Genomic DNA, 21,526 nt, shown 5'->3' on the forward strand with positions numbered 1-21,526 from the left:
CAGACTCTCCCATGTTCTTACCCGTCCTTAACCCATTCTTTCACTTCCTCACCCCCAAAGCTGGTGTTCTCCTACAGCACTACTTCCTGATCACCTCCCCAATGAAAACCACTCCTCTCTTTCTCAGAATTTCTTTAAATATTGCAACTTTCTGTACTGTCTGAGAGGAAGGGGGGGTCCCTCCCCCTCTCCGAGGCCAACTGTTTCCTCCTCACTTCCTCCATCCTTAATCTCTACAACACCTTTTAATGTCCTCCTCTTCACCTCCTCACTGGATAGTTCGTATTCCTAGGCACATGCTAAGGTTTTCTCATTAAAATTCCCCTTTAACTCTCCAACGCTGTGTGCTACCGCATTCTCTTCTTGAAAGAGTGGGATGTGTAGGCTCTCCTCAAACTGCTTACCAGCTAGTTGTTCTTGGTGTTCTCCCCGAGAGCCCCTCTGGGTCACCTGAAGATTAGGGCCTGCAGGTTCCTAGGCTACCTGAGGGTGGCGGTCTTCACTCCTTAGCATTCCTCTCCTGCCCCACTCCCTCTTCCCGTATCAACATTAGCATAGACATTTCCGTCTCTTAAAAAATCCATTTCATACCCCGGAGTCTGAACCTGTCCAGAGCCTGTTCATTTTTGACTGTGTGATTACAAGTGGAGGGGCCGACTCCTTATTTTCGTTTGTTTAATGAAGGTTATCTAATAAGACTATAAATTTGAGTTTAAAATAGTTCTAAAATAATCCTCTTTTGCAGCACTTTGGTGATCTGTATCTTTCATTTTATCCGCACAAGATTATAATTCTGCAAGCAGAATAACAATTACTTATCAAAAGTATAATCTTACTCAAATGTCTTTGGAGCCCAATAAAAATTAGCAATTCCTCATATGACTAATGACTGTATGCCTCTGTGATAACTATAAACATGAGAAAGAAAAGATCAAGGGGCTCTAAAATAAGTCCTCAGGGTAACAGAAGGGCTGTGTAGGCGTTTAGCAGTAACTGTGAAGCTAAAAGATAATCTTTAATATGCTCCTGAAGATCTTTAACCCAGAGCAACACGAACCATTACACAGTGGTTATTCTTTTTTTTCCTAATAAAAGCCTCTAACAGATCTTTTCAGCTTTTAAAAACAAGCTATATTTTAAACACACATTCCTTATTGAAACCAAACGGAACAATATAAAGCCATGTTATGCTAGAAGTGATCAGATTTCACAAACCAGTGACGTTGCAAAGAACTGTCAATAACTCAAATGGCTGAATTTTTTTTTTCTGACAAATGTAGTTTCAAATTTTAGTAGTTCACAATTCTTGTAGTGATACATGCGTTTAATAGAACTGAATACTTAAGAAAAGTCAAATCACATTTAGTCAGTTAGTATCTGGGTGACAATTCTGCATAGGCTATTGGAGAAGATGTCATGGGTAAAAGAAAGGAATTCAAAATACAACCTTGATGCCATCGGAGTTTATTTTCTGGTCTGGAAGATGAAGTGCATTAATAAAACACATAATTACTAAAGGAGCTCTATCAACTGAAGCAAATGAATGGACTGAAGGGCTTAATAGAATGGCTGGGTAAAATGAATCCTGGAATCACAAGAGTGTTGAGACAGAAGAGTGTTGAGACAAATTTAAAAAGAAAAAAAGAAATACAGATTGGCAGAGAGACAGGCTGGGAAAATCTGATGAAATACAAACTCGCAGGGAATGTGAAGGGCAGCCCAAAGGTGAGGTCACATGGCCTACTCTCACTGGGTCTTCTTTTCCTGCCTCATTGCTCCCAGAAGCATTAGGCATCTTCCTCAACTACTGCCAACAGCCTCCTGATAGCTCCTTTGGTAGGTTCTGCCCACCAAAATATTCTGCACAATCAAAGACCTAAATATAAAACCTAAAACTATAAAGACCATGGGAGAAAAAACAGGGACAATGCTAGGGGCCCTAACACATGGCATAAATAGAGTAACAAATATGATTACAAATGCACAAACGGCAAAAGATGAACTAGACAAATGGGACTTCCTAAAAATCAAACACTTATGCTTATCAAAAGGCTTCTCCAAAACAGCAAACAGAGAACCTACAGACTGGGAAAAAATCTTTGGCTATGACAAATCTAACAAGGGTCTAATCTCTAAAATTTAAATAAAATTTCAACGTTTCAACAACAAAAAGACAAACAATCCAATTATAAATGGGCAAAGGATATGAACAGATACTTCACCAAAGAAGACATTCAGGTGGCTAACAAACACAGGAAGAAATAGCCACGACAATCAGCCATTAGAGAGATGCAAATCAAAACGACAATGAGATACGATCTTAAACTGACATAATTGGCACTAATTAAAAAAACAGAAAATAACAAATGTCGGAGAGGTTGTAGGGAGATTGGAATGCTTATACACTGCTGGTGGCAATGTAAAACAGTACAATCACTATGGAAAACAGTATAGCGCTTCCTTTTTTTTAAAAAGGTAGAAATAGAAAGACCCCATATGACCCAGCAATCCCACTCCTAGGTATATATACCCTAAAGAAATAACAGCTGTGATAAAACAGACATATGCATACCCATGTTTACTGCAGCATTAGTTACAATAGCGAGAAGATGGTAACAACCTAAGTGCTCATCAACAGATGAATGGATTAACAAACTGTGGTACATGTACACAATGGAATACGACGCAATGATAAAGAATAATGACTAGTCCATGAAACATCTCACAATGTGGATGAATCTGGGACATTGTGCTGAGTGAAATAAACCAATCACAAAAGGACAAATACTGTATGAGACCACTATTATAAAAAAACAAGAAAAGTTTATACACAGAAAAAAAAATTCTTTGATGGTTACCAGAGATGGGAGAGGGGAGGAAGGGATAATGACAAAATAGATAGAAGACATGTGTTAATACTGATGAAGGGAAAGGCGATACTCAATGCGGGTAAGTCAGCAAAACATGACCTAGGCAAGGGAGGGTGCTGAGAGGAACACCAGGACAATGGGCAACAATGGTAATTACTATAGCGTACACAATCCTGCAACAATGGTATTAACAAACAATAATTTACAAATGGGTACATAGGTAGATAGGTACGCCAAGAGGTGTGGAAGGGTGTAAGGGAACACACCCACCTGCAGATATAGATTTCATGGTGGATATTTCTATGTACATAACTGTAGGCACTGCTTACATATTAAAATAGACAAGAGCACACAAGGGCCACAGTCAGAGCAACTTTTTAGATGTAACTAAACACCTCGCTGGACAAAGTTCCTAGGCTCAAAGCTGAAGGACCATAGACTCAGGGGATATCAATGTTAATTGGTACAACATAGTTCGTAAGACAAAGGTCTGCAACCTACTTTGGTCAGTAGCATCTGGGGCCTTAAAAGCTTGCCAGTGGGCATCCAAGATACAACTATTGGTCTCCTACCATCCAGAGAAAAGGAGAGTGAAGAAAACCAAAGAGTCAGAAACAATTAGTCCAAATGACTAATGGACCACATGAACCACAGCCTACACAACCCCAAGACCAGAAGAATTAGATGGTGTCCAGCTTCCACTATTGACTGCTCTGACTGGGATTACAACAGAGGGTCCTGGTCAGAGTGGGAAAAAAAACTGTGGAACAAAATTCAAATTCACAAAAAATACCAGACTTACTAGTCTGACAGAGGCTGGAGGAAACCCTGAGACTATGGCCCTTCTGAACTGGAACTGAAACCATCCCCGGAGGCTACCTTTCAGCCAAACCATAGACCAAACCCACTGCCGCTGAGTCAATTCCAAGTCATAGCAACCCTGTAGGACATAGTAGAACTGCACCATAGGGTTTCGATGGAGCAGCTGGTAGATTCGAACTGCTGACATTTTGGTTATCAGCAGAGCTCTTAACCTCTGGACCACCAGGGCTCCAAACCATAGAGAGGCCCATAAAATAAACACTAACACTGAAGAGGAAACAGGCTTCTTAGGACAATCAATTATATGAGATCAAAAGAGCGACGTTTGCCCAAAGCCAGAGATGAGAAGGCAGGAAATCAGGACAAAAGGAAATGCGGAACCTAGAAAGAAAATGGGGAGAGTGCTGACGCATTGTGGGGAATGAAACCAATGTCACGGAATACTTTATGTACAAACTATCAAATGGGAAACTAATTTGCTCTGTGAACTCTCACCTAATACACAATAAAAAATTAAAGAACATATTCTGCACACAGCTACTACAGTCATCATCTCAAAGCTCAGTTCCTCTGCTCATGCTACTCCCCACTGCCTTGCAAGCCATGCTCAGGCTCCTGAGTTACACACAGTAAGGATCAATGCCTTTGAAGGAATGAATCTTATGTATGTGCTAACTTTCATTAACTTCTGTTTAATTTTAAGGTTCTAAAAGGCAAAAACCAATCTATGCTACCAAGTCCCTTATGCACAGTAGAAGTTCAGAAGATATTTAGTAAATGGATGAACAAACCAAAAAAAACAAACCCAGTGCTGTCGAGTTGATTCTGACTCAGCGACCCTATGGATGGTTTGATTAATAAATATATAATATTAGCAAAACGTGTGAGCCAGTTGATAGAAGATCTTGCATGGGATGTCAGGAGCTTAGATTAGATGCAAGAGACTCTAGGGAACTACTGAATGATTTTGTGAAGGGTATAATCAAAATGGTGTCTGAAGCAACTTGTCCGTAGCTGTGGACTGTAGGGAGGTTTAACCCAGAAAGGACTTGAAGTAGGAAGGTCATTTTGCTAGCAACATTTTGTTAATGAGATGAGTAAAACGAGGTGAGGATTTCGGAATTTGTTGATTAGTCAGTAACGTAAACATTCCTTCAATGAACACAAAACAATCACACAACTTCGTCTTCAATATATTTTAAATGGGTTCATTTCAGAGACAAGAAATATTTTTTTCCGAGGCTAAGGAATGGCTACAGTGCCTTGACTTTAAAGAATGGCAACCATAACCAAAAACCTTAGAAATCAAGAACAAATATTCTTAATTATGATTTATAAATATTCCCCACATAAGGATTTTCTAACTTGACGCTCAAACAACTTTTGAAAATTGAAGAGCTCCATTTTGTCTGTTCTTATTACGATACAGAATCCTTGATATTTTTGGTGTTACCACAGCTAAAATTAGTGGGGTGGTTGTTTTACATGAGTAGAATTTTATAATCTAGTATAACATTCGGAGGGTAAATTAATTTATCAACAAGTAAAAAGTGCCAAGAGGTGGTAACTGGGGCCCATTCTCCTTTTTTAAGAAACCATTCTTTCTCTACTATAGCTTTCCCCTCAAGACTCACCTTTTTTACCACGTGCTAGAAAGTCGTGGAGAGTGGTACAAGGTTTGGTACCACAGGCAGCACTGAGGAATAGAGTGCAGGGGTTCTTCACCTGGGCTGCATGTGATAACACCTGGGAATTTTAACAACTATTAATTCCCAAGCCTTGTCTCAGACCAGTGTCCATTTATTTTTAAAGCTCTCCCAAGGTGAGTTTGTTAACAAGGATTGAGAACCACTGAATCCGTATTTTCTTTAGGCCACGGCAAATTTTTTAGATCTGATTTTCTTGATAATAATATCAAAAAAGATGAAATGACACTCCTTCAAGTATATAGACAAAACGTTTGATGCTATTAAATTTATTTTAAAGAAAAGAAACACGACTTTGACTTACCTGCCTTCTGACAATGTACGATCTTTTCATACACAGCATCTGCATTTTCAATCAGTGCCTTGAGGGACTGAATCATCTGTAAAGGGAACATCCAGGTACAAGGTTACACCTGACAACTATCCGACACCCTCACGCAGTCGTGCTTGATATTTCCCCCCTAAAAACAGGCTCAGGTCCAAATGGGTATGTATCCTCAGTGAAAACACAAGTCCTCATGTAAGGGTTTAAGCAAGGCTGTATTAATATGTTCTGGGTATAGTTAGGTTAGCACAGCACCGAACTTGAACTTTGGGGCAGTATCAAACTGATCTGGGTTTCTAATCACATTTTCAGTCATTTTATTTTAACAAAACTTGCAACTTTTCATCTTATAGAACGCTCTGATGCCTATGCAGCTCACCCACTGCAGCCAAAATGCTTTTATCTGAAAATCAGTTTAAAACTTCCAATGCAGATCAAAACAACGTGATATATGCCAAAATACTATTTTAATGTATCTCATCAATGATTTTTAAATATTCAAATTTGAGTTCATGTTCCAAATTGCATGCACTGGTTTTAAGAGTGCAAGCTTGAGTAAGGGAAAGGATCAGGGCACAGCTGATCAGTTATCTTACTCTTTAAACAGTTATGAAAATACCTGCCTACAGTCATCTTTTTGGCTCTAAAATCTAAAATCACTATGAAAAAATGAGATAGCCAGATCCAGCTCTCCTGGCTCAAATGGGTATGATTATGATGCTTGCTTTCAGTGTAATTTTAATTTTCTGTAATTAAATGTCCAAAAATTCTACATTATAATATTACTTAATTTACAAGATCATCCTATTTTAAGTAAAAAACACCCATCCATCATTCTCCATCCTTTTAAATTCTGCTTTGTTTTCCTTGATAGCATTTATCACTAACTGCCATATTAATTATTTAATAACAATTATTAAGTATATGTAGGTAGCATTATTTGACAACTCCAAGAATATGATATTTTGATTAATTACACTTAGTAAAGTGAAAGCAGAGTCAACATGCCTTTTAGCAAGTGCACTAGAGTCTTAAAGTTAGTCAAACAGCATTTATCAACTTCCACTGTTCCAAAAAAAACTAGTAAACGTCGGGAGGTTAGAAGGCCAAAGCAGGTATTCATTTCTGTCTTCATTCATTATTCATGGAGGGTCTACAGCCTGCCACTGGGTAGGAACAGGTGTACAGTGGCCTGTGGGGTACAGCCCCTATCTTCATGAAGTCCACAGGCCAGTGGTGGAGTCTGCACTTTGGAATTCAGTATTTCCACACTTTTTCTTCTTCAAGATCTGAGTCATTCCTGTAAATTAAAATATTCTACTTTACAGCTTGACATATTGAATAGGCAGTGATAAAAATGGTTAAGAACTTGATTATACCAATATAAAGTCATTTGTACCATTACATAATTTGCATACTGAAAAGGTTCATACCGTCATCAGTAACCTTTTTCAGTTTTGATGTCAAGCCAGAAGAGAGATAAGAATAAGCAAGAACTTCTTCAAGCAAGGATAGTGGGTGTCACAGCCCAATATCAAACAACTGGCCAACTGTGCCTCTATACAGACAGGAAAAAGAAAGAAACAAACAAACAACAATCAAAAAAAACCCAAAAAAATCCAAGCAATGAAATGAACCCAGTCACGACACAAATGCGTAGGACGGGAAGGGTAACTGAAGGAACGTAGGTGAACAAATCTGCAGCATTAAGCACAGACTTATACATACAGTCAGTCTGTAGGGGAAAGGGGGTTAAGACAAGATTAATACTGGGGGTGGGGCAGGGGAAGAGGGCACAGATTTATATGGGTTCTGCTATTCGTTAGCTTTGTCATCTAGGCTACGACCTAGGATAAGGTATTTAACTTTGCCGAGCCACAATTTAATCACAGACACTGCGCCTTGTGTTGCGAGGATTAAAGGGAAGGCTGTTAAGTCACTGTCACAGCAAAGACTCGCAAATAGTAGGTGTCAGCTGACTCCCCATTTGTCCAAAAGGCCTGGCAGGGCATTTTCTGGTAGCCCCACAATTAGTAGGACGAGTATGCTTTCCTTTCATATGTTCACTGGCAATGTTTCAAACACTCAACACTAATTTTAGTTTTACTTGAACAGTCTGATGTGAGGCAGTTCAGAGAAACAATCAACTGATAATTATGTACCTTTCTGCTGTAAAACAGAAGGCTAGGCTTAAGAAATGCAGGTCCATCTTGGGCGTTTGGCTGTGGAAGCTTGTCTGCCTCCTGTGCTCTGTAACACTTGAAGGATCATTGGTTTATTCTTGGGACAATCATTTATTGAGGGATTTCTATGCGAAGGACCCTAAGCTAAGTGTGGAGGACAAATACAGAATATTGTTGACCATGAAGTGTGGCAGGAAAAGAAGACAGATGAACAAACAAATTTATCACAACAAAATGGGGCTACTGTAGCCTGCGTGCTTTGGGTATGATAAAGTTAAATACTCCTAAGCTATGGCCATTGGGTAGGATATTGAACAACAGGGCACTGGTGTCCATGTTGACACCCAAAGAAGGAAGGTCTGTGGCTCAGACTTCAGTACAGGTGTTCTTCTCCCAATAATCTAAGTGAATCCACCCCCCTTTACTTATTAGTAGTATATGGAATATGAAGGGGCAAGTGGCTAAAATGCCAGGGTGGATAACACAAACATAGTGAGACGCCATTTCTCTCTGGTTCAGATGTAAACAGCAGCAGCCATTTTGCAGTCGATATTAGAGTTTATTAGAGGAGCATTCCAGAGGGAACCAGACTACGAGAAGGCAGACACACAGTAAACCATCAGCAGAACTTAGACAAGGCAGGAAGAAAACCCCTCCAGACCCAAGCAGAGAGGATTCACTTTGCCCACCTGCTATTAAATGTTTTCACTGGGGGGAGAAACTACCAGTGGAGATATTTTTATAGTTGAGGTACATATTTCTAATTAAGGTACATATTTATAATGAGGAAACCCTGGTGACGTGGTGGTTAAGTGCTACGGCTGCTAGACAAGAGGCTGGCAGTTCAAATCCGCCAGGGGCTCCTCGGAAACTCTATGGGACAGTTCTACTCTGTCCTATAGGGTCACTATGAGTTGAAATCGACTCGACGGCAGTGGGTTTGGTGGGTATTTATAATGAAATTAATGTGTGGTAGTTTATAGTTCTTGTCCAAAGCGTGAGTTAATTCTCAACTCTTGAGCAGGTGTGTAAGTCCTCCTTGAATGGAAGTGTCCCTCGGGGTATCACTAAAGACACTCTCTGCACTGTTGGCTCCTAGAAGAACGCTAGGGGAAGAGTCCATCAGGCTGAGGGCAGGGCAGTCGCTGAGCCCTCCTTCCTGCCTTGCCCAGCTGGCTGACTGCTTGCTGTCATTTGGCCAACAAGTATGTCTGAATGCATGACACATGCCACTGAGGATACAACAGGGGACAACACAGTGGCATTGAATGAGCTAGTAGAGACCAATTTCTGTCTAGTGGAGACTGATATCTGTCTGGGTGTGTTAATTTACAATAAACTGTGCTTATAAATAGTACACATGTTGGTTGAATGAATGAGGGTGAAAGTAATTCAATGCTTCCTCTGCACCAGGTATGAACTCTGTGCATATTTAATGCTCACATTATCCATGTGAGGGAGGTATTTATGGTGTTAGTTTTACAGATATGAACACCACTGACGACCTGAGAATTAACCAACCTTCCCAAGGTCATCTGGTAACAAGCAGAAAAACTGCAGTTAATAACTAATGAAGCTGGTATTCCGTTTGACCCCAAAGCCCCGCTCTTTCCACGATACCACACTAGATCTTGACGCATGTGTAGCAATTGCACAGGCAAAAAAAGAGAAGAAGGGACATCCCATGTACACAAGCAGAAGGGAATATACTAACCCCTGATAGGAACCACACACACTACAGTGGTATCATCTCAAATACCAACAGTGACCCCCAATTTTTTTTTAAATAGCATTTCTATACAGTGCTTTGGGAAAATATTTTTTTTTTTAATGATGACAATCAACAATTTACTTGGCTCTATTTAAAAATTCATTGTCATAAAAGAAAAATCATTTATATTTTAATGACAAACTACTAGAATAAGCAACTTGGACTAGACAAAGGTCGAAGTGTGGTGTGTAGCATTAAAAAAGATGAGCCAAAAGGAAAAAGTGTTTTATTTTACTTTGTTTTCTCTGTGTATATTACATCAATATGCCAATTTAATGCAAGGCTAGGGAGAGTGGTTGATTTTATATGTATTTTTTATTTGTATTAATGCAAATACATTAATTTCACCAATGTTCTTTAAATGCATGGGTGTAAGTTCTTGGCACAGCCAATTAGCCATCCTCCTGCCAACCCTAGTAACCCACCACAGGGCCGCTCATCCTGTTTACGCAGTACAAGATGCTTTTATATAGTTGTTGCTAATGGATGTTATATTAGTGTCCAGTTACAGTACTTCCTAAATTTCTGGGCCCCATCCAGGAAAATCTATTTAACACAGCCTAGAAACCCATTTCACAAATTTTATCAACTCATTAATATAAGGTTTTAATTCAGGACTCAAGCAGATAAAACGTAGTAAGTTTCAACTAAAGGCAAAGTAACCATTAAATTTTATACTTTATTAAGCTGGAAGGAAACCAGAATGCCTTTCATAAGAATTCTATGTTTTCAAAGTAACTTCCCATGTCAGTGCAGGGCCAACTTCTGTTTATGGATATGCTTATGAAAAGGAATATTACTATAGGCTGCTTCTTTGCTTTCTGTTTTGAAAGTTGTATATCAACTAGGATAATACTATTTTGGAAATAGCCAATTCTGTGGTTTTATGTAAGGATCATATGTCTGATTTTGGACAATTCACTGAACTTTCTTTTATCCCAGGAACTACGGAAAGACAGAGCAGGGCTCCATGCTGATTTGTCATGGACACAAGAAGGAGGAAGAGCCTAAGATGATGTAGGGGGCAGACTGGCTGGGGGAAAACAATGGTAACACTCTACAGTTGTAAAGGGCTTCAAAGTTTACAAAGAGCCTTTACATGTCAACTCACTTAGGATGTGGAATTTCCCATTAGTTGAGTTGAGTTGGTTCCATCCATCAGGGCAATCTTGTGAAAATCTGCAGCAGCCACCAGAATTTGTGTGAAAGCTTGGTTCTGGCACTGAAAATTGGGAATTTTTGGCACAGAGGTAGTAGCTGAGATGAAAAATATATCAACAGCTCTGAGGGAGAAATTTTTTGTCTTGCAAACATTTTTTTTTAAATTGTACTTTAGATAAAGCTTTACAGAACAAACCAGCTTCTCATTAAGCAATTAGTACACATATTGTTTTGCAACATTGGTTACCAACCCCACAACATGTCAACCCTCTCTCTGAGGGAGAAATGTTAACGATAAATGAGATGAAAACATCCCAGGACTGCTCCAGAATCACTCAAATAAATAAGCAGAGGAAGACCAACAAGTGAAAGAAATAGAGGAGTGGTCAGAGGGGAAGGAACCGAACAAGGATAATAAACATTTACAGGTGTGGGAGGTGAGAGTTCCTAGAAGGAGGGTGTGTCTACAGTATTGGAAGTTCTTGATTTGGTCATCTCGTGATCTTGGGTTGTTGTGGAGAATATATGTGCAGGTATAGTCAGTTCCTGTAACGTGACAAATGCACTCCTAAAAAAACCACTGCACAACGCAAAATTGTGCATTAAAAACCACAGGGCTTATGGGAAAAATGAGGTTAGGAATACAACATTCAAAAACTTCACAGTGACACTTGAAAAAAAGACAGAACACTAATAAAAGAGAAAAGTTTTACACATGTTAAATGGTTAAGAAACAAAAATAAAAATACTACATGCAATATGGCACTTTACCTTAAAAAAAAAAACCTAAAGTTTGCTTGTGGAAGCGGGTGTCGAAAGGGTTGCAGCTTGTGTGTTATTGTGCAGTGGTGGAAGGGATGTTAACTGAAATCTGATGGGAGGGTGTACCATCAGATATGCATGGGTGTGGTTCCTAACACAGACAGTGAACCAAAGTAGACGGTAGATGTTTGAGGTATGGGCATGTGTATGTTCAGTTCACCCAGGCAGTTTTTTGTGTTCACCTAGTGTTTCTGGTGGACAAAACTGTGCATAAGCGAATGTGAAATTCGTGTTATGCCTAAGCTGTACCCTAATATATCAGTTGTGTTTGGACAGATTTACATTTTATAAACAAGTATTAGAGCAGAATGGACTATAAAAGGGGAAGTATTTTAAAATATTTTCTGAAAAATTTTAACAAGTTCTTCTATTCAATGTTATTTTGAAGCGTAACAGGTTAAATCCTCAAAACTATTAAACCCAAAAGTATGGTTCTGGCATCATATAAGTTTGGTCCAACTTTGTATTCAACTTTTTTAAATCATCATTTCTTGCCAGAGTATAGATGCCAAATGCTATATATATATGGAGTGAGTTAGTTGAGTTACCAGTGACCTAGGGTCCGTGTTCAGGACGTCAAGAATCCTCTAACTTCTCGGTATGCTCTAACTTTTTGTAAAGCTCATTTCAGAGTTAGGGTAGTATCTAAGGGGGGAATGTAACTTTGATCTAAACACTGGTATAATCGGAATCTCTCATCACTAAAATTCAGACTGAATCCCCTAAAGAAGCATTTCATCTCATCTGCAAGTTATCTACTTGAATTTTCTTTCACATTACTTTTTTGTTCATTGAAAAAACGCGTCCTCTGCCACAATCAACGTCTCTATCTACCACTTCTCACTCTAAATTCACATATACCCGAGCACTGAGAAGAGGCTGCAGTGCACAAATTAAACTTCGAGTGCAGTTTCTGAAGTGAATTACCATATGATTATATAAGATAAAGGCATTATGCTTATTATATACGGTGTAATATAGAATTCTCCTAGACACACCCAAATGACCATTTGGATGCGGTGTAAAATTCATGAAAATTAAGAGTGTCGTGGAGTCACAACAGCCACTTTATTGCCAGGGCTCTGACCTCCTACCTGCTGCTGTGGCATCCAGCGCACACTGGACGTATCAAACGTTTACACTTGTGGGCATTTCTGAGCAGCACTTCCAGTGTTAGCCACTAGAAGTCCTTAGTAATACATATTTCTAAGGCTGGGAGGAGAGGAGAAACGAGCAAAGATAAAACACCACAAAGAGGAAATAGGGGGAAAAAAAAAAAAAAAGGCACCATGTAGAGGAATCAAAGAAAAACCAAATCAAACCAACCAAACAAACAAACAAAAAAACCAGATAAAAATCACAGAGGCAGAGAGATTAGGGGAATTAAAATGGTGTACGCACCAGGGTGATTTATCTTACCAAAACCCATATTTTCAATCAGATATTTTTATTTTATGCAGACAACTGAATAAATTAGAAAGCCACAACCAAATTTTATTTAAAAAAGAATTCACTCACATGTCTAGATTAATTGAGATTTAGCATTTACTAGAAATATCTGTATGGTTCCAAACACATTTAAATAGACTAGGGCTTGAAAAGCTTCATTTTGTAAAATAGTTTGGGAAAATAGGAAAGAGCTCTGGAAAAACCAGGGATTCTAATACTACCAAAAGATTAGTTGTGAAGTCAATGCATAGATTTTAAGTGTTTATCCTACTATAAATTGTTGGCAAATTTTAAACATTTCTAGATAATTTTAGCCAAAATTTGAAGTAATTTAAGTTACTTAATCTTATTTAAGGAAGTAAAAGAATTTTGAAAGTCAAAAAGAATGTTGGCTTTGACCTTGTACTGTTCCTAGTCCTGTACACCACCATCTTCATAGAGAAAACAAAAATTGTTGGAAATCAAGCAAGAAAATAGAACCTAAACTACTGTGAAAAAACTTCATGGTAATCATAAAACTAGGCAGAAGAGCTACATAGTATGTTCCACCAGTTCATGTAATAATTTATCATGCTGTGCTTTTCTATATGGTAAGCATGTCTTTAGTAAGTTCATATGTTTTATGTGGTTAAATTATAACCGTCCTCTGATTTCTCTACTTTATGATAAAACTTACACGACCAGAAGTCTGTTAGAAAAGGGCTTCACAGACTACACATCGACTCATACATGACAACTGTAGGAAGCCGTATGCAATATTCTCACATCCAACAGGCTGCTTTCCCGCACAAGATGAATCGTTTTGCACCATGGTTACCTCAAGGGCGTACACACAAACCCCATCCTCTGTGGGGTCTTTGGCCCTGTCAGCTTCTTGACAATAAGAATCACTTTTCTGCTTTTTTTTTTAAAGCAGAAAAGCAATGTGTTTATATAACATCCTCATAAGCCTCTCAGCCCAGACTGCATGAAATGTAGATACCCTCTATGGTCCCGAGATGAGGAAGGGGTGTGGGTAAGTGGGGAGCTTTAACTTGGAAAAGAACTCTCAGCTGAGCCTGTGGGCAGCTGGGAGCAGTCCAGTGGGGATGCAGTCTACAACCAGGCCTCTTGGCTCTGGTCTCCAGTACATGCCTAGATAGAGAAAGTGAAGGGCCAGGGCCCACAATTCACCCTTCCCTGGGTCATGCAAATTTCACAGATAATGAGTTCAAAGGCTGCATCTTAGATGGAGGGGAACATCTCAAAGAACTGATTAGAATGGCTCAAAACCTGGCCTGACTCATTCTTGCAGGAGTAAAGGGGAACCTGAGGTCATTAAACCCAATTATTCACTGAGTAAGCTACTTCTGAAGAGTATGTCAGGAACTTCTGGATGCTACATTAATTCTTTCAAGTAACTGTAACTAAGGACCGTTTAGAGTTCTGACATATTCATTTAAAACTATTATTGCTAAATTAATTAAACTTCAAAGCATAAAATTTGAATTAAACATAGTACCATTTTTATTGCTACCTATTTATATCAAGCCTTTTCTCCAAGGGTTCAAGGTGATTTAAACAAAAAAAAAAATCCCACTGCCATTGAGTAGATTCTGACTCCAAGCACTCTTATAGGACAGAGGAGAACTGCCCCACAGGGTTTCCATGGCTGTAAATCTTTTTGGAGGCAAATTGCCACATCTTTTTCTGGAGGAGCAGCTGATTGGTCTGAACCGCCGACCTTTTGGTTAACAGGAGACTGCTCTAACCACTGCACCACCAGGTGGCCCTGATGGTGTAGGTGGTTAAGTCCTACGGCTGCTAACCAAAAGGTCGGCAGTTTGAATCCACCAGGTGCTCCTTGGAAACTACAAGGGGGCAGTTCTACTCTGTCCTATAGGGTTGCTATGAGTTGGAATCGACTCGACGGTAATGGGTTTGGTTTTTTTTTTAATTAACAGAAGGTAATCCAATCATAGTCGAGGTATCATTAGTTTCAGTCAAGTCTGTGATAACTAAGTATATGCGTTAAGAGAGCAAAGCAACTGGAGACTTTCTTGTAATGAAAACCAGTGTTTCTGAGCACAGAGAAGAGTCTACAGTATTCCAGGAATTGCACAGCTAGAAGGAAGAAAAGAATGCATTCAAGCAGCTACCAGAGTATTCACTACATAAAACCATTCTTTCTGGCGTTGACCACATCACTCACGTGTTCCGGTATCTTCCCCTTTCAGAGTAGAGAGGCAACTCAGCTAGCAAGGAGGTGGGAAACTTACCTTCTGCTTTTCACTTTGTAATTTTAAACCTGCCCTTGTGAAGTGGAGTGACCCTGCTCTCCAGGCAGCAGAGCACACTGGATGAGTAACTGCTGCTCTGCAGGTGGCAGTGACATTAAACTACACACACGGGGGTCTGAAAACTTCAACAGCTGCATGTTTCTGGCCTTTGAAAACTAATCATGACTATGATAATGGCTGCCATTGATTAAGGATTTCTTACATTCTGGGAAATTTACATATATTTTCTCTTTCAGTCTCTCAACCCTTTAGGTGGTGACATTATGTCCACTTTACAGATAAAGAAATGGACTTGCCCACAGTCAGGAGAGTACGCACCAGAGCACGGACTCTCTCCTTATCAGGGCTCATATTTTTTGCTGGCACTAGCACCACCTCCCACCCCCTGCCAATCCAAAAGAAAAATAAAACTAGCAAACAAGAAACCACTCATCTACTTCCTAGGGTGCAGGGAGGCTCCTCTTTCATCTTCCAATTTCGAAACACAATGTCTTTGTGTAAGAACAAATAATCTTGTGCACGTGTTTCCACACTCCCTACGCAACTACCCAGGTGGGCTGCTGGAATTCACCATTGTGCTTGTTACTAACTTATTACTAACATGCCTTTTGCAAAACACCCCAGGGCATATCTTCTTTTAGGCACTCTGTGCAACAGGCCCAGTTTGCCCTGGGAGTCAGTTCACGATGGCAGGTATGATAAGAACACAGACATGGACTTCCCACAGTGGGGCTGAAATCCTGGATTGTGTGGGAGTCAAGGCTTCCTCTCCAGGAGTGAAGAGGTGTGACACGGCTCACAGGGCTGGTGGGTGTTGGGGGTGAGAGGAGTGCAACAAGAGAGGGAAGGTCACTGCCTGGGGTTCGAGGCCTGCTCTGCTAGGCCCAATGGGAGCCCATACCTGCCCCAGTCGTCTAAAGGCCTCCCTTCTCTCCTCTGCCCCCAGCCCACGCACTAAAATCATTTCACACCAGAGCCTCTTACTATTCCATCATGTAACATATGGATTAATGAACTTGCTTTGGAAAATTGTAAAGCACTACGCACGTGAGGGATATCTCCCACCTCAGGGTAGATTCAGTGAGTCGCGCTGCTCTCCTATCCTGGCCAGGTGAACAACTAGGAGTCCTGACCTCCCCCTTCCTCCTCCTCAACCCTGCACTCCCCAGCCCTCTGAGGAAAGTTTTTTGTGTGCATACAAGTCAAAATCAAATTTGGGGGAATGTAGGTACCCTGGGACCAGAGATATTGGGCTAGGAAGGACACATGATAACTGTGTCCTTGAGAGCAAGGACGCTTTCGTCCACTCACCAGAAATAGAGTTTGACTATCTCTTCTGTGCCAGCATGGTGTCCGTGCTGAGAACACAGTGGTGAACAGGAGACACTTGGTCCCTGCAGTCTTGGGGTTTATATTTGGGAGGGAGGGAGAGAAGCACCTTAACAAAGGAAACTAATGAATGTGTAATTACAAGCTGTGAGGAGGCTTAGAAGGAAATGAACAGTGTAAAGAGCAGCAGGGTGTGGGGATATATGGAGGGGCTTCGGAGCATCTTTCCCACTGCTGCCGGAAGGAGCACTTTCACGGCACTGGTCTCCGCCTCCAGCACACTTTCTAATCCCTTCCCTGCGGAAAAAAAAAAAAAAAACCTGCGAGAGGGCTTTAAATAGAGTGTGGTTAGCACAGCCTGCGTTTTATAATTTGAGAGAAAACCCTCCTCCCTGCCTTAGGGAGGGTGACAGGAAACTGGGGGTTTTCAGATGCAGAGCTGCTTGCTAACTCCACCCAATTCCCCTTTCTCTACCCAGCCCTTTACCCCACCTGACCAGAAATGCTTGATTTGGCTGAGAAAAGGAGCAGGACTTACAGTCAACTCGTTACCAAGCAGCACAATCATGATCATGCATGTCACTGAATGTGTGTAAAGTTAGTTACTTTTTTTTTTTTTGATTATAACGTGAAACCCTGTGCAGACAATTGGTTGGCTGCCACTGTTTTCTACTGACATAGCATGCTTGTCTTCTGAGCGCTATAAAAAATCAGAGCAAACACTAATCTCCATTGGCTCTCCTCATCTAGTTTCCACCTCTAGCTTCTTCAGGCTTCTGACCACCAAAATGACACAATTAGTACTTTTTTTTTTTTAAGGCTCACTGCTTTTTCTCTTCAAGGAGAGGAATACTCAGGCAATTATTAACACTCTCCTCCTACTGGGTTAACAACTGCATTTATGTTCTTAGGGATCAAAATTCAAACTGCACTCAGAACATTACTGAGAGAGAGAGAGAGGAAGAAAAACATTTAAAGCCATCCTTTAGGCAGCAAAAGTGAATCCAAAACCAGTGTATCAAAATATCCGAAGGACTTTCTCCAATCCTCTTTTTACAGATTGGCAAACTTTTTCTGTAAAGGGCCAGATAGTAAATAGCTTAGAGATTTGCAGGACGTAAGTTTGTGTCTCAACTGCTCGACTCTGTTGCTGCTGTGTGGAAAGTCACAGATAATATGTGAATAAATGAGGATGGCTGTGCTCCAGGAAAACGTTATGGATCCTGAAATTTGAATTTCACAGATAATTTTCATCTTCATATTATTATTAAATTTTTTTTCCCAATCATTTAAAAATGTAAAAATCATCCTTAGCTTGCAGGCCATAAAAAACATGTGATGGGCCAGATTTCTCAAATCTTGTTCTAAAATGTTACATGACACACACATTATTTGGTGATCCCATTAAACCCATTTGCCATCAAGTCAATTCCGACTCATTGCGACCCTACAGGACAGAGTAAACTGCCCCTTAGGGTTTCCGAGGCTGTAACCTTTACAGAGGCAGACTGCCATGTCTTTTTCCTGGGGAGCGGCTGGTGGGTTCCAACTGCTGACCTTTCAGTTAGCAGCTGAATGTTTAACCACTGCGCCACCAGGGCTCCTTCTATTTGGTGATACTGGCCTAAAAATATTCATGATAATATAGTTTGATATGCCACATGCACATTTTAGGGAAAAAAAAAAAAACATGAAAAATCAAGTGCAGTTAATATTTTAAAGGAGTAAAAATATTTTATGATATATGTAGACCTAAGAACCATCTGGTTAAAGAGATTCTAACACTGATCAAAAGGAGCCCTGGTGGCGCACTGGTTCAGCGCTTGGCTGCTACCCGAAAAGTTGGCAGTTCAAATTCATCAGCTGCTCTCAGGGAGAAAGATGCACAGTCTGCTTCGATGAAGATTACAGCCCTTGGAAACCTTATGGGGCAGTTCTACTTTGTCCTCTAGGATCATCCTGAGTCAGAATCGACTTGACGGCACACAACTACATTGGTCAAAGACTTTCACAGTTTGACAAGAAAGATGGGGCTTAGTTTTAGGAAATCAACTAAAAAGTAGTAAGTACCATCCCAGTTACGTTTAGCTAATCAAGTAGCCATTTCTATTCACAAAGGTACAATTTTTTTTTTTTCCTTTTGGTACCAGGTAAGTGGTTTAAAAGCTAAAATTATTCTGTGTCATACAATAACATAAATGATGATATAACTCCCTTGCCAGTGTAGGACAGTATAATTATAAAGAAAACTAGAGCAACCAACATTTAAAGGAAAATACTTGAATTTGAGATTTCACAGGAAGATGAAAGAGATGACATATAAAAATCCATAACATTTAGCCCTAAAGACTTGACTAATACTAAATGTGGTAGGAAAGTAAATGTTTTGAACGCCTTAACATATTATTTTTAAGCTAATTGGTAATTAAGCTTGTGGAGTTAAACTTAACTCTCAACACATCATATTGTCCACCCACTGCGTTTACTTTGAGAGTAATTTTCTTAGGGTTCAGCGTTTAAAATGCCCTAATTAAGTTAGAAAAGACTTTAAAACTATTATTAAGTGCTATTTTTACTCCTGATAAATTCGTGTGGTAGTAAAATCAGCTTTCCGGTATTAAATTAAAGGTAGTTATTTTAGTGGGGTGAGTGGTATTCATTATTTCACAACAATCCAAGGAGATATCAGTGAACAGAATACAAAACAGGACCTGTTAAAACAGAATAACAAGTGACAGTGTCTACAGTTCCCACTGACAAGAGCAGTAACGTGTACGGGGCAGCTACCATCCAGACCTGGGCTGGTTTGACGGGTTAGGTGAGGGTGAGCCTTCCCACTCGTGTGGAAACGACAACTAAAGAATCCACAGGCAACATTTTCTTATAAACATTAAGTCAAATACAACATATGAACAAAATATGGGCTTTAAAACTTACCAGGTGCTTAAATGTTATTTAAAGGAATACATTTGCTGTGGGGAAAAAAAAAAAAAAATCTCTACCTCATTATTCAGAAGGTTTTGGAAAAATATTAAAAATTTTTTTTTCCAGGTCATGACTTAAGGGGCACAACAGAGAAAAAAGGTCAGAGAGTAATACATTTGACAGCCCAAAAAAAGATGCCAGAAGGTGGACCAAGTCTGAAATCTGTAATTTTTCAGGTAAACTGGAGTATTTAATAGCTTCATTTTTATGATGTAAATTCCATCCAAATTGTTCCGCTTCTTATAGAGAGTTATCTTCTAAAATGTAATCGTACAACCAAAGACTGTGTTTCTGAAAGCAGGCGAGCTGACCACTGCTTTTACAAACAAATCTGTGTGTCACCAGTAACAATTTTATATAAGTATCTGATGTAACTCACTGGGTTACTTTCAATCTTTCCAGCTCAACCCCAAATAGAACGTGGAACACTGCCGAGTCTCTAAATGGAAAAACATATGTTGCTCTAAAATACAGAAGAACGGGCAGCAATAAATTAAATTAATCCTTGATGAATGAATCTTGCAGTTATAAAGTCAGCAGATGATATCAAGAACATCAAGATTCTTAACAATAAAGTTATATTATCACTGCAACTTACATGCTTCCTAAACTCTAACCTGAATATGGACAATAAGGAGACATGATAAAATATTAAATGACTCATTCTTTTTTTTTTTTTAATTGTGCTTTGGCTAAAAGTTTACAGTGCAAATTAGTTTCTCATTTGAAAATTTATACACAAATTGTTTTGTGACATTGGGTATAATCCCTACATTGTATCAGCACTCTCCCCCTTTCCCTTTCCACCCTGGGTTTCCCATGTCTGTCTGTGGAGTTTTCTGTCCCTTCCTGTCCTCTTAGCTTTGCTTTTGGGCAGGTGTTGCTCATTTGGTCTCTTATACTTGAAGTGCGTTCCTCAGGTGAGTTGTGGTTGTTTTACAGGCCCGTCTAAGTTTTGGCTGAAAGGTAGATTTCAGGAGCGGCTTCAGTTCTTAGTTAGCAGGATGTCCAGCAGCCATAGTCTTGGGGGTTCCTCCAGTCTCTGTCAGGCCAGTAAGACTGGTCTTTTTCTTTGAATTTTCTTCTACATTTTTCTCCAGCTCTGTCTGGGATCCTTTATTGTGATCCCTGTCAAAGCAGTTAGTGGAGGTAGCCCGGCACCATTTAGTTCTTCTGGGCTTAGGCTAGTTGGAGGCTGTGGTTCACATGGTCCATTAGTCCTTTGGACTAATATTTTCCTTGTGTCTTTGGTTTTCTTCATTCTCCTTTGCTCTGGATGGGATGCCACTCGCAAACTTTTAAGACCCCGGACACTACTCACATTTTCTTTATGAACTATGTTATGTCAACTGACCTAGATGTCCCCTGAGACCATGGTTCCCTGTCCTCAGCCCAGTAACTTGTTCCCTCAAGGTGTTTGGATGAGTCTAGGAAGCTTCTATGACTTTGCCTTGGTCAAGCTGTGCTGCTCCCCTATATTGTGTGTTGTATTTCCCTGCACCAAAGTTAATACTTGTCGACTATCTAGTTAGTCATTTCCCCTCCCCATCCCTCCTCTGCCTTGTAACCATTAAAGATTGTTTTATTCTGTGTGTAAATCTTTTCTTGGGGTTTTCTAGCAGTGGTCTCAGGCAATATTTGTCCTTTTGTGATTGACTTATTTCACTCAACATAATGTCCTCCAGATTCATCCACTGTGTGATGTTTTGTAGATTCACCACTGTTCCTTACTGTTGTGTAGTATCCCATTGTGTGTCTGTACCGTAATCTGTTTATCCATTCATCTGTTGATGGTGGTCCACTGTTTTGATTAACATTTGACAA

At 39.8% G+C, this 21,526-nt stretch overlaps 1 protein-coding gene across 2 annotated transcripts in view; it reads right to left on the minus strand.

The window, feature by feature from the left end:
• Window positions 1-21,526, minus strand: part of PLCL2 (phospholipase C like 2) — a 214,500-nt gene that overhangs the window by 45,504 nt on the left and 147,470 nt on the right. For both annotated transcript variants that reach the window (XM_049870667.1, XM_049870666.1), the window contains exon 5: window positions 5,703-5,778. In XM_049870667.1, coding sequence (XP_049726624.1) covers window positions 5,703-5,778 — 76 coding nt within the window. The remainder of the gene's footprint in view (window positions 1-5,702; window positions 5,779-21,526) is intronic.

The sequence above is a fragment of the Elephas maximus genome, chromosome 27 (assembly GCF_024166365.1).
Source record: "Elephas maximus indicus isolate mEleMax1 chromosome 27, mEleMax1 primary haplotype, whole genome shotgun sequence".
In the NCBI taxonomy this organism is placed as follows: Eukaryota; Metazoa; Chordata; class Mammalia; order Proboscidea; family Elephantidae; genus Elephas; species Elephas maximus.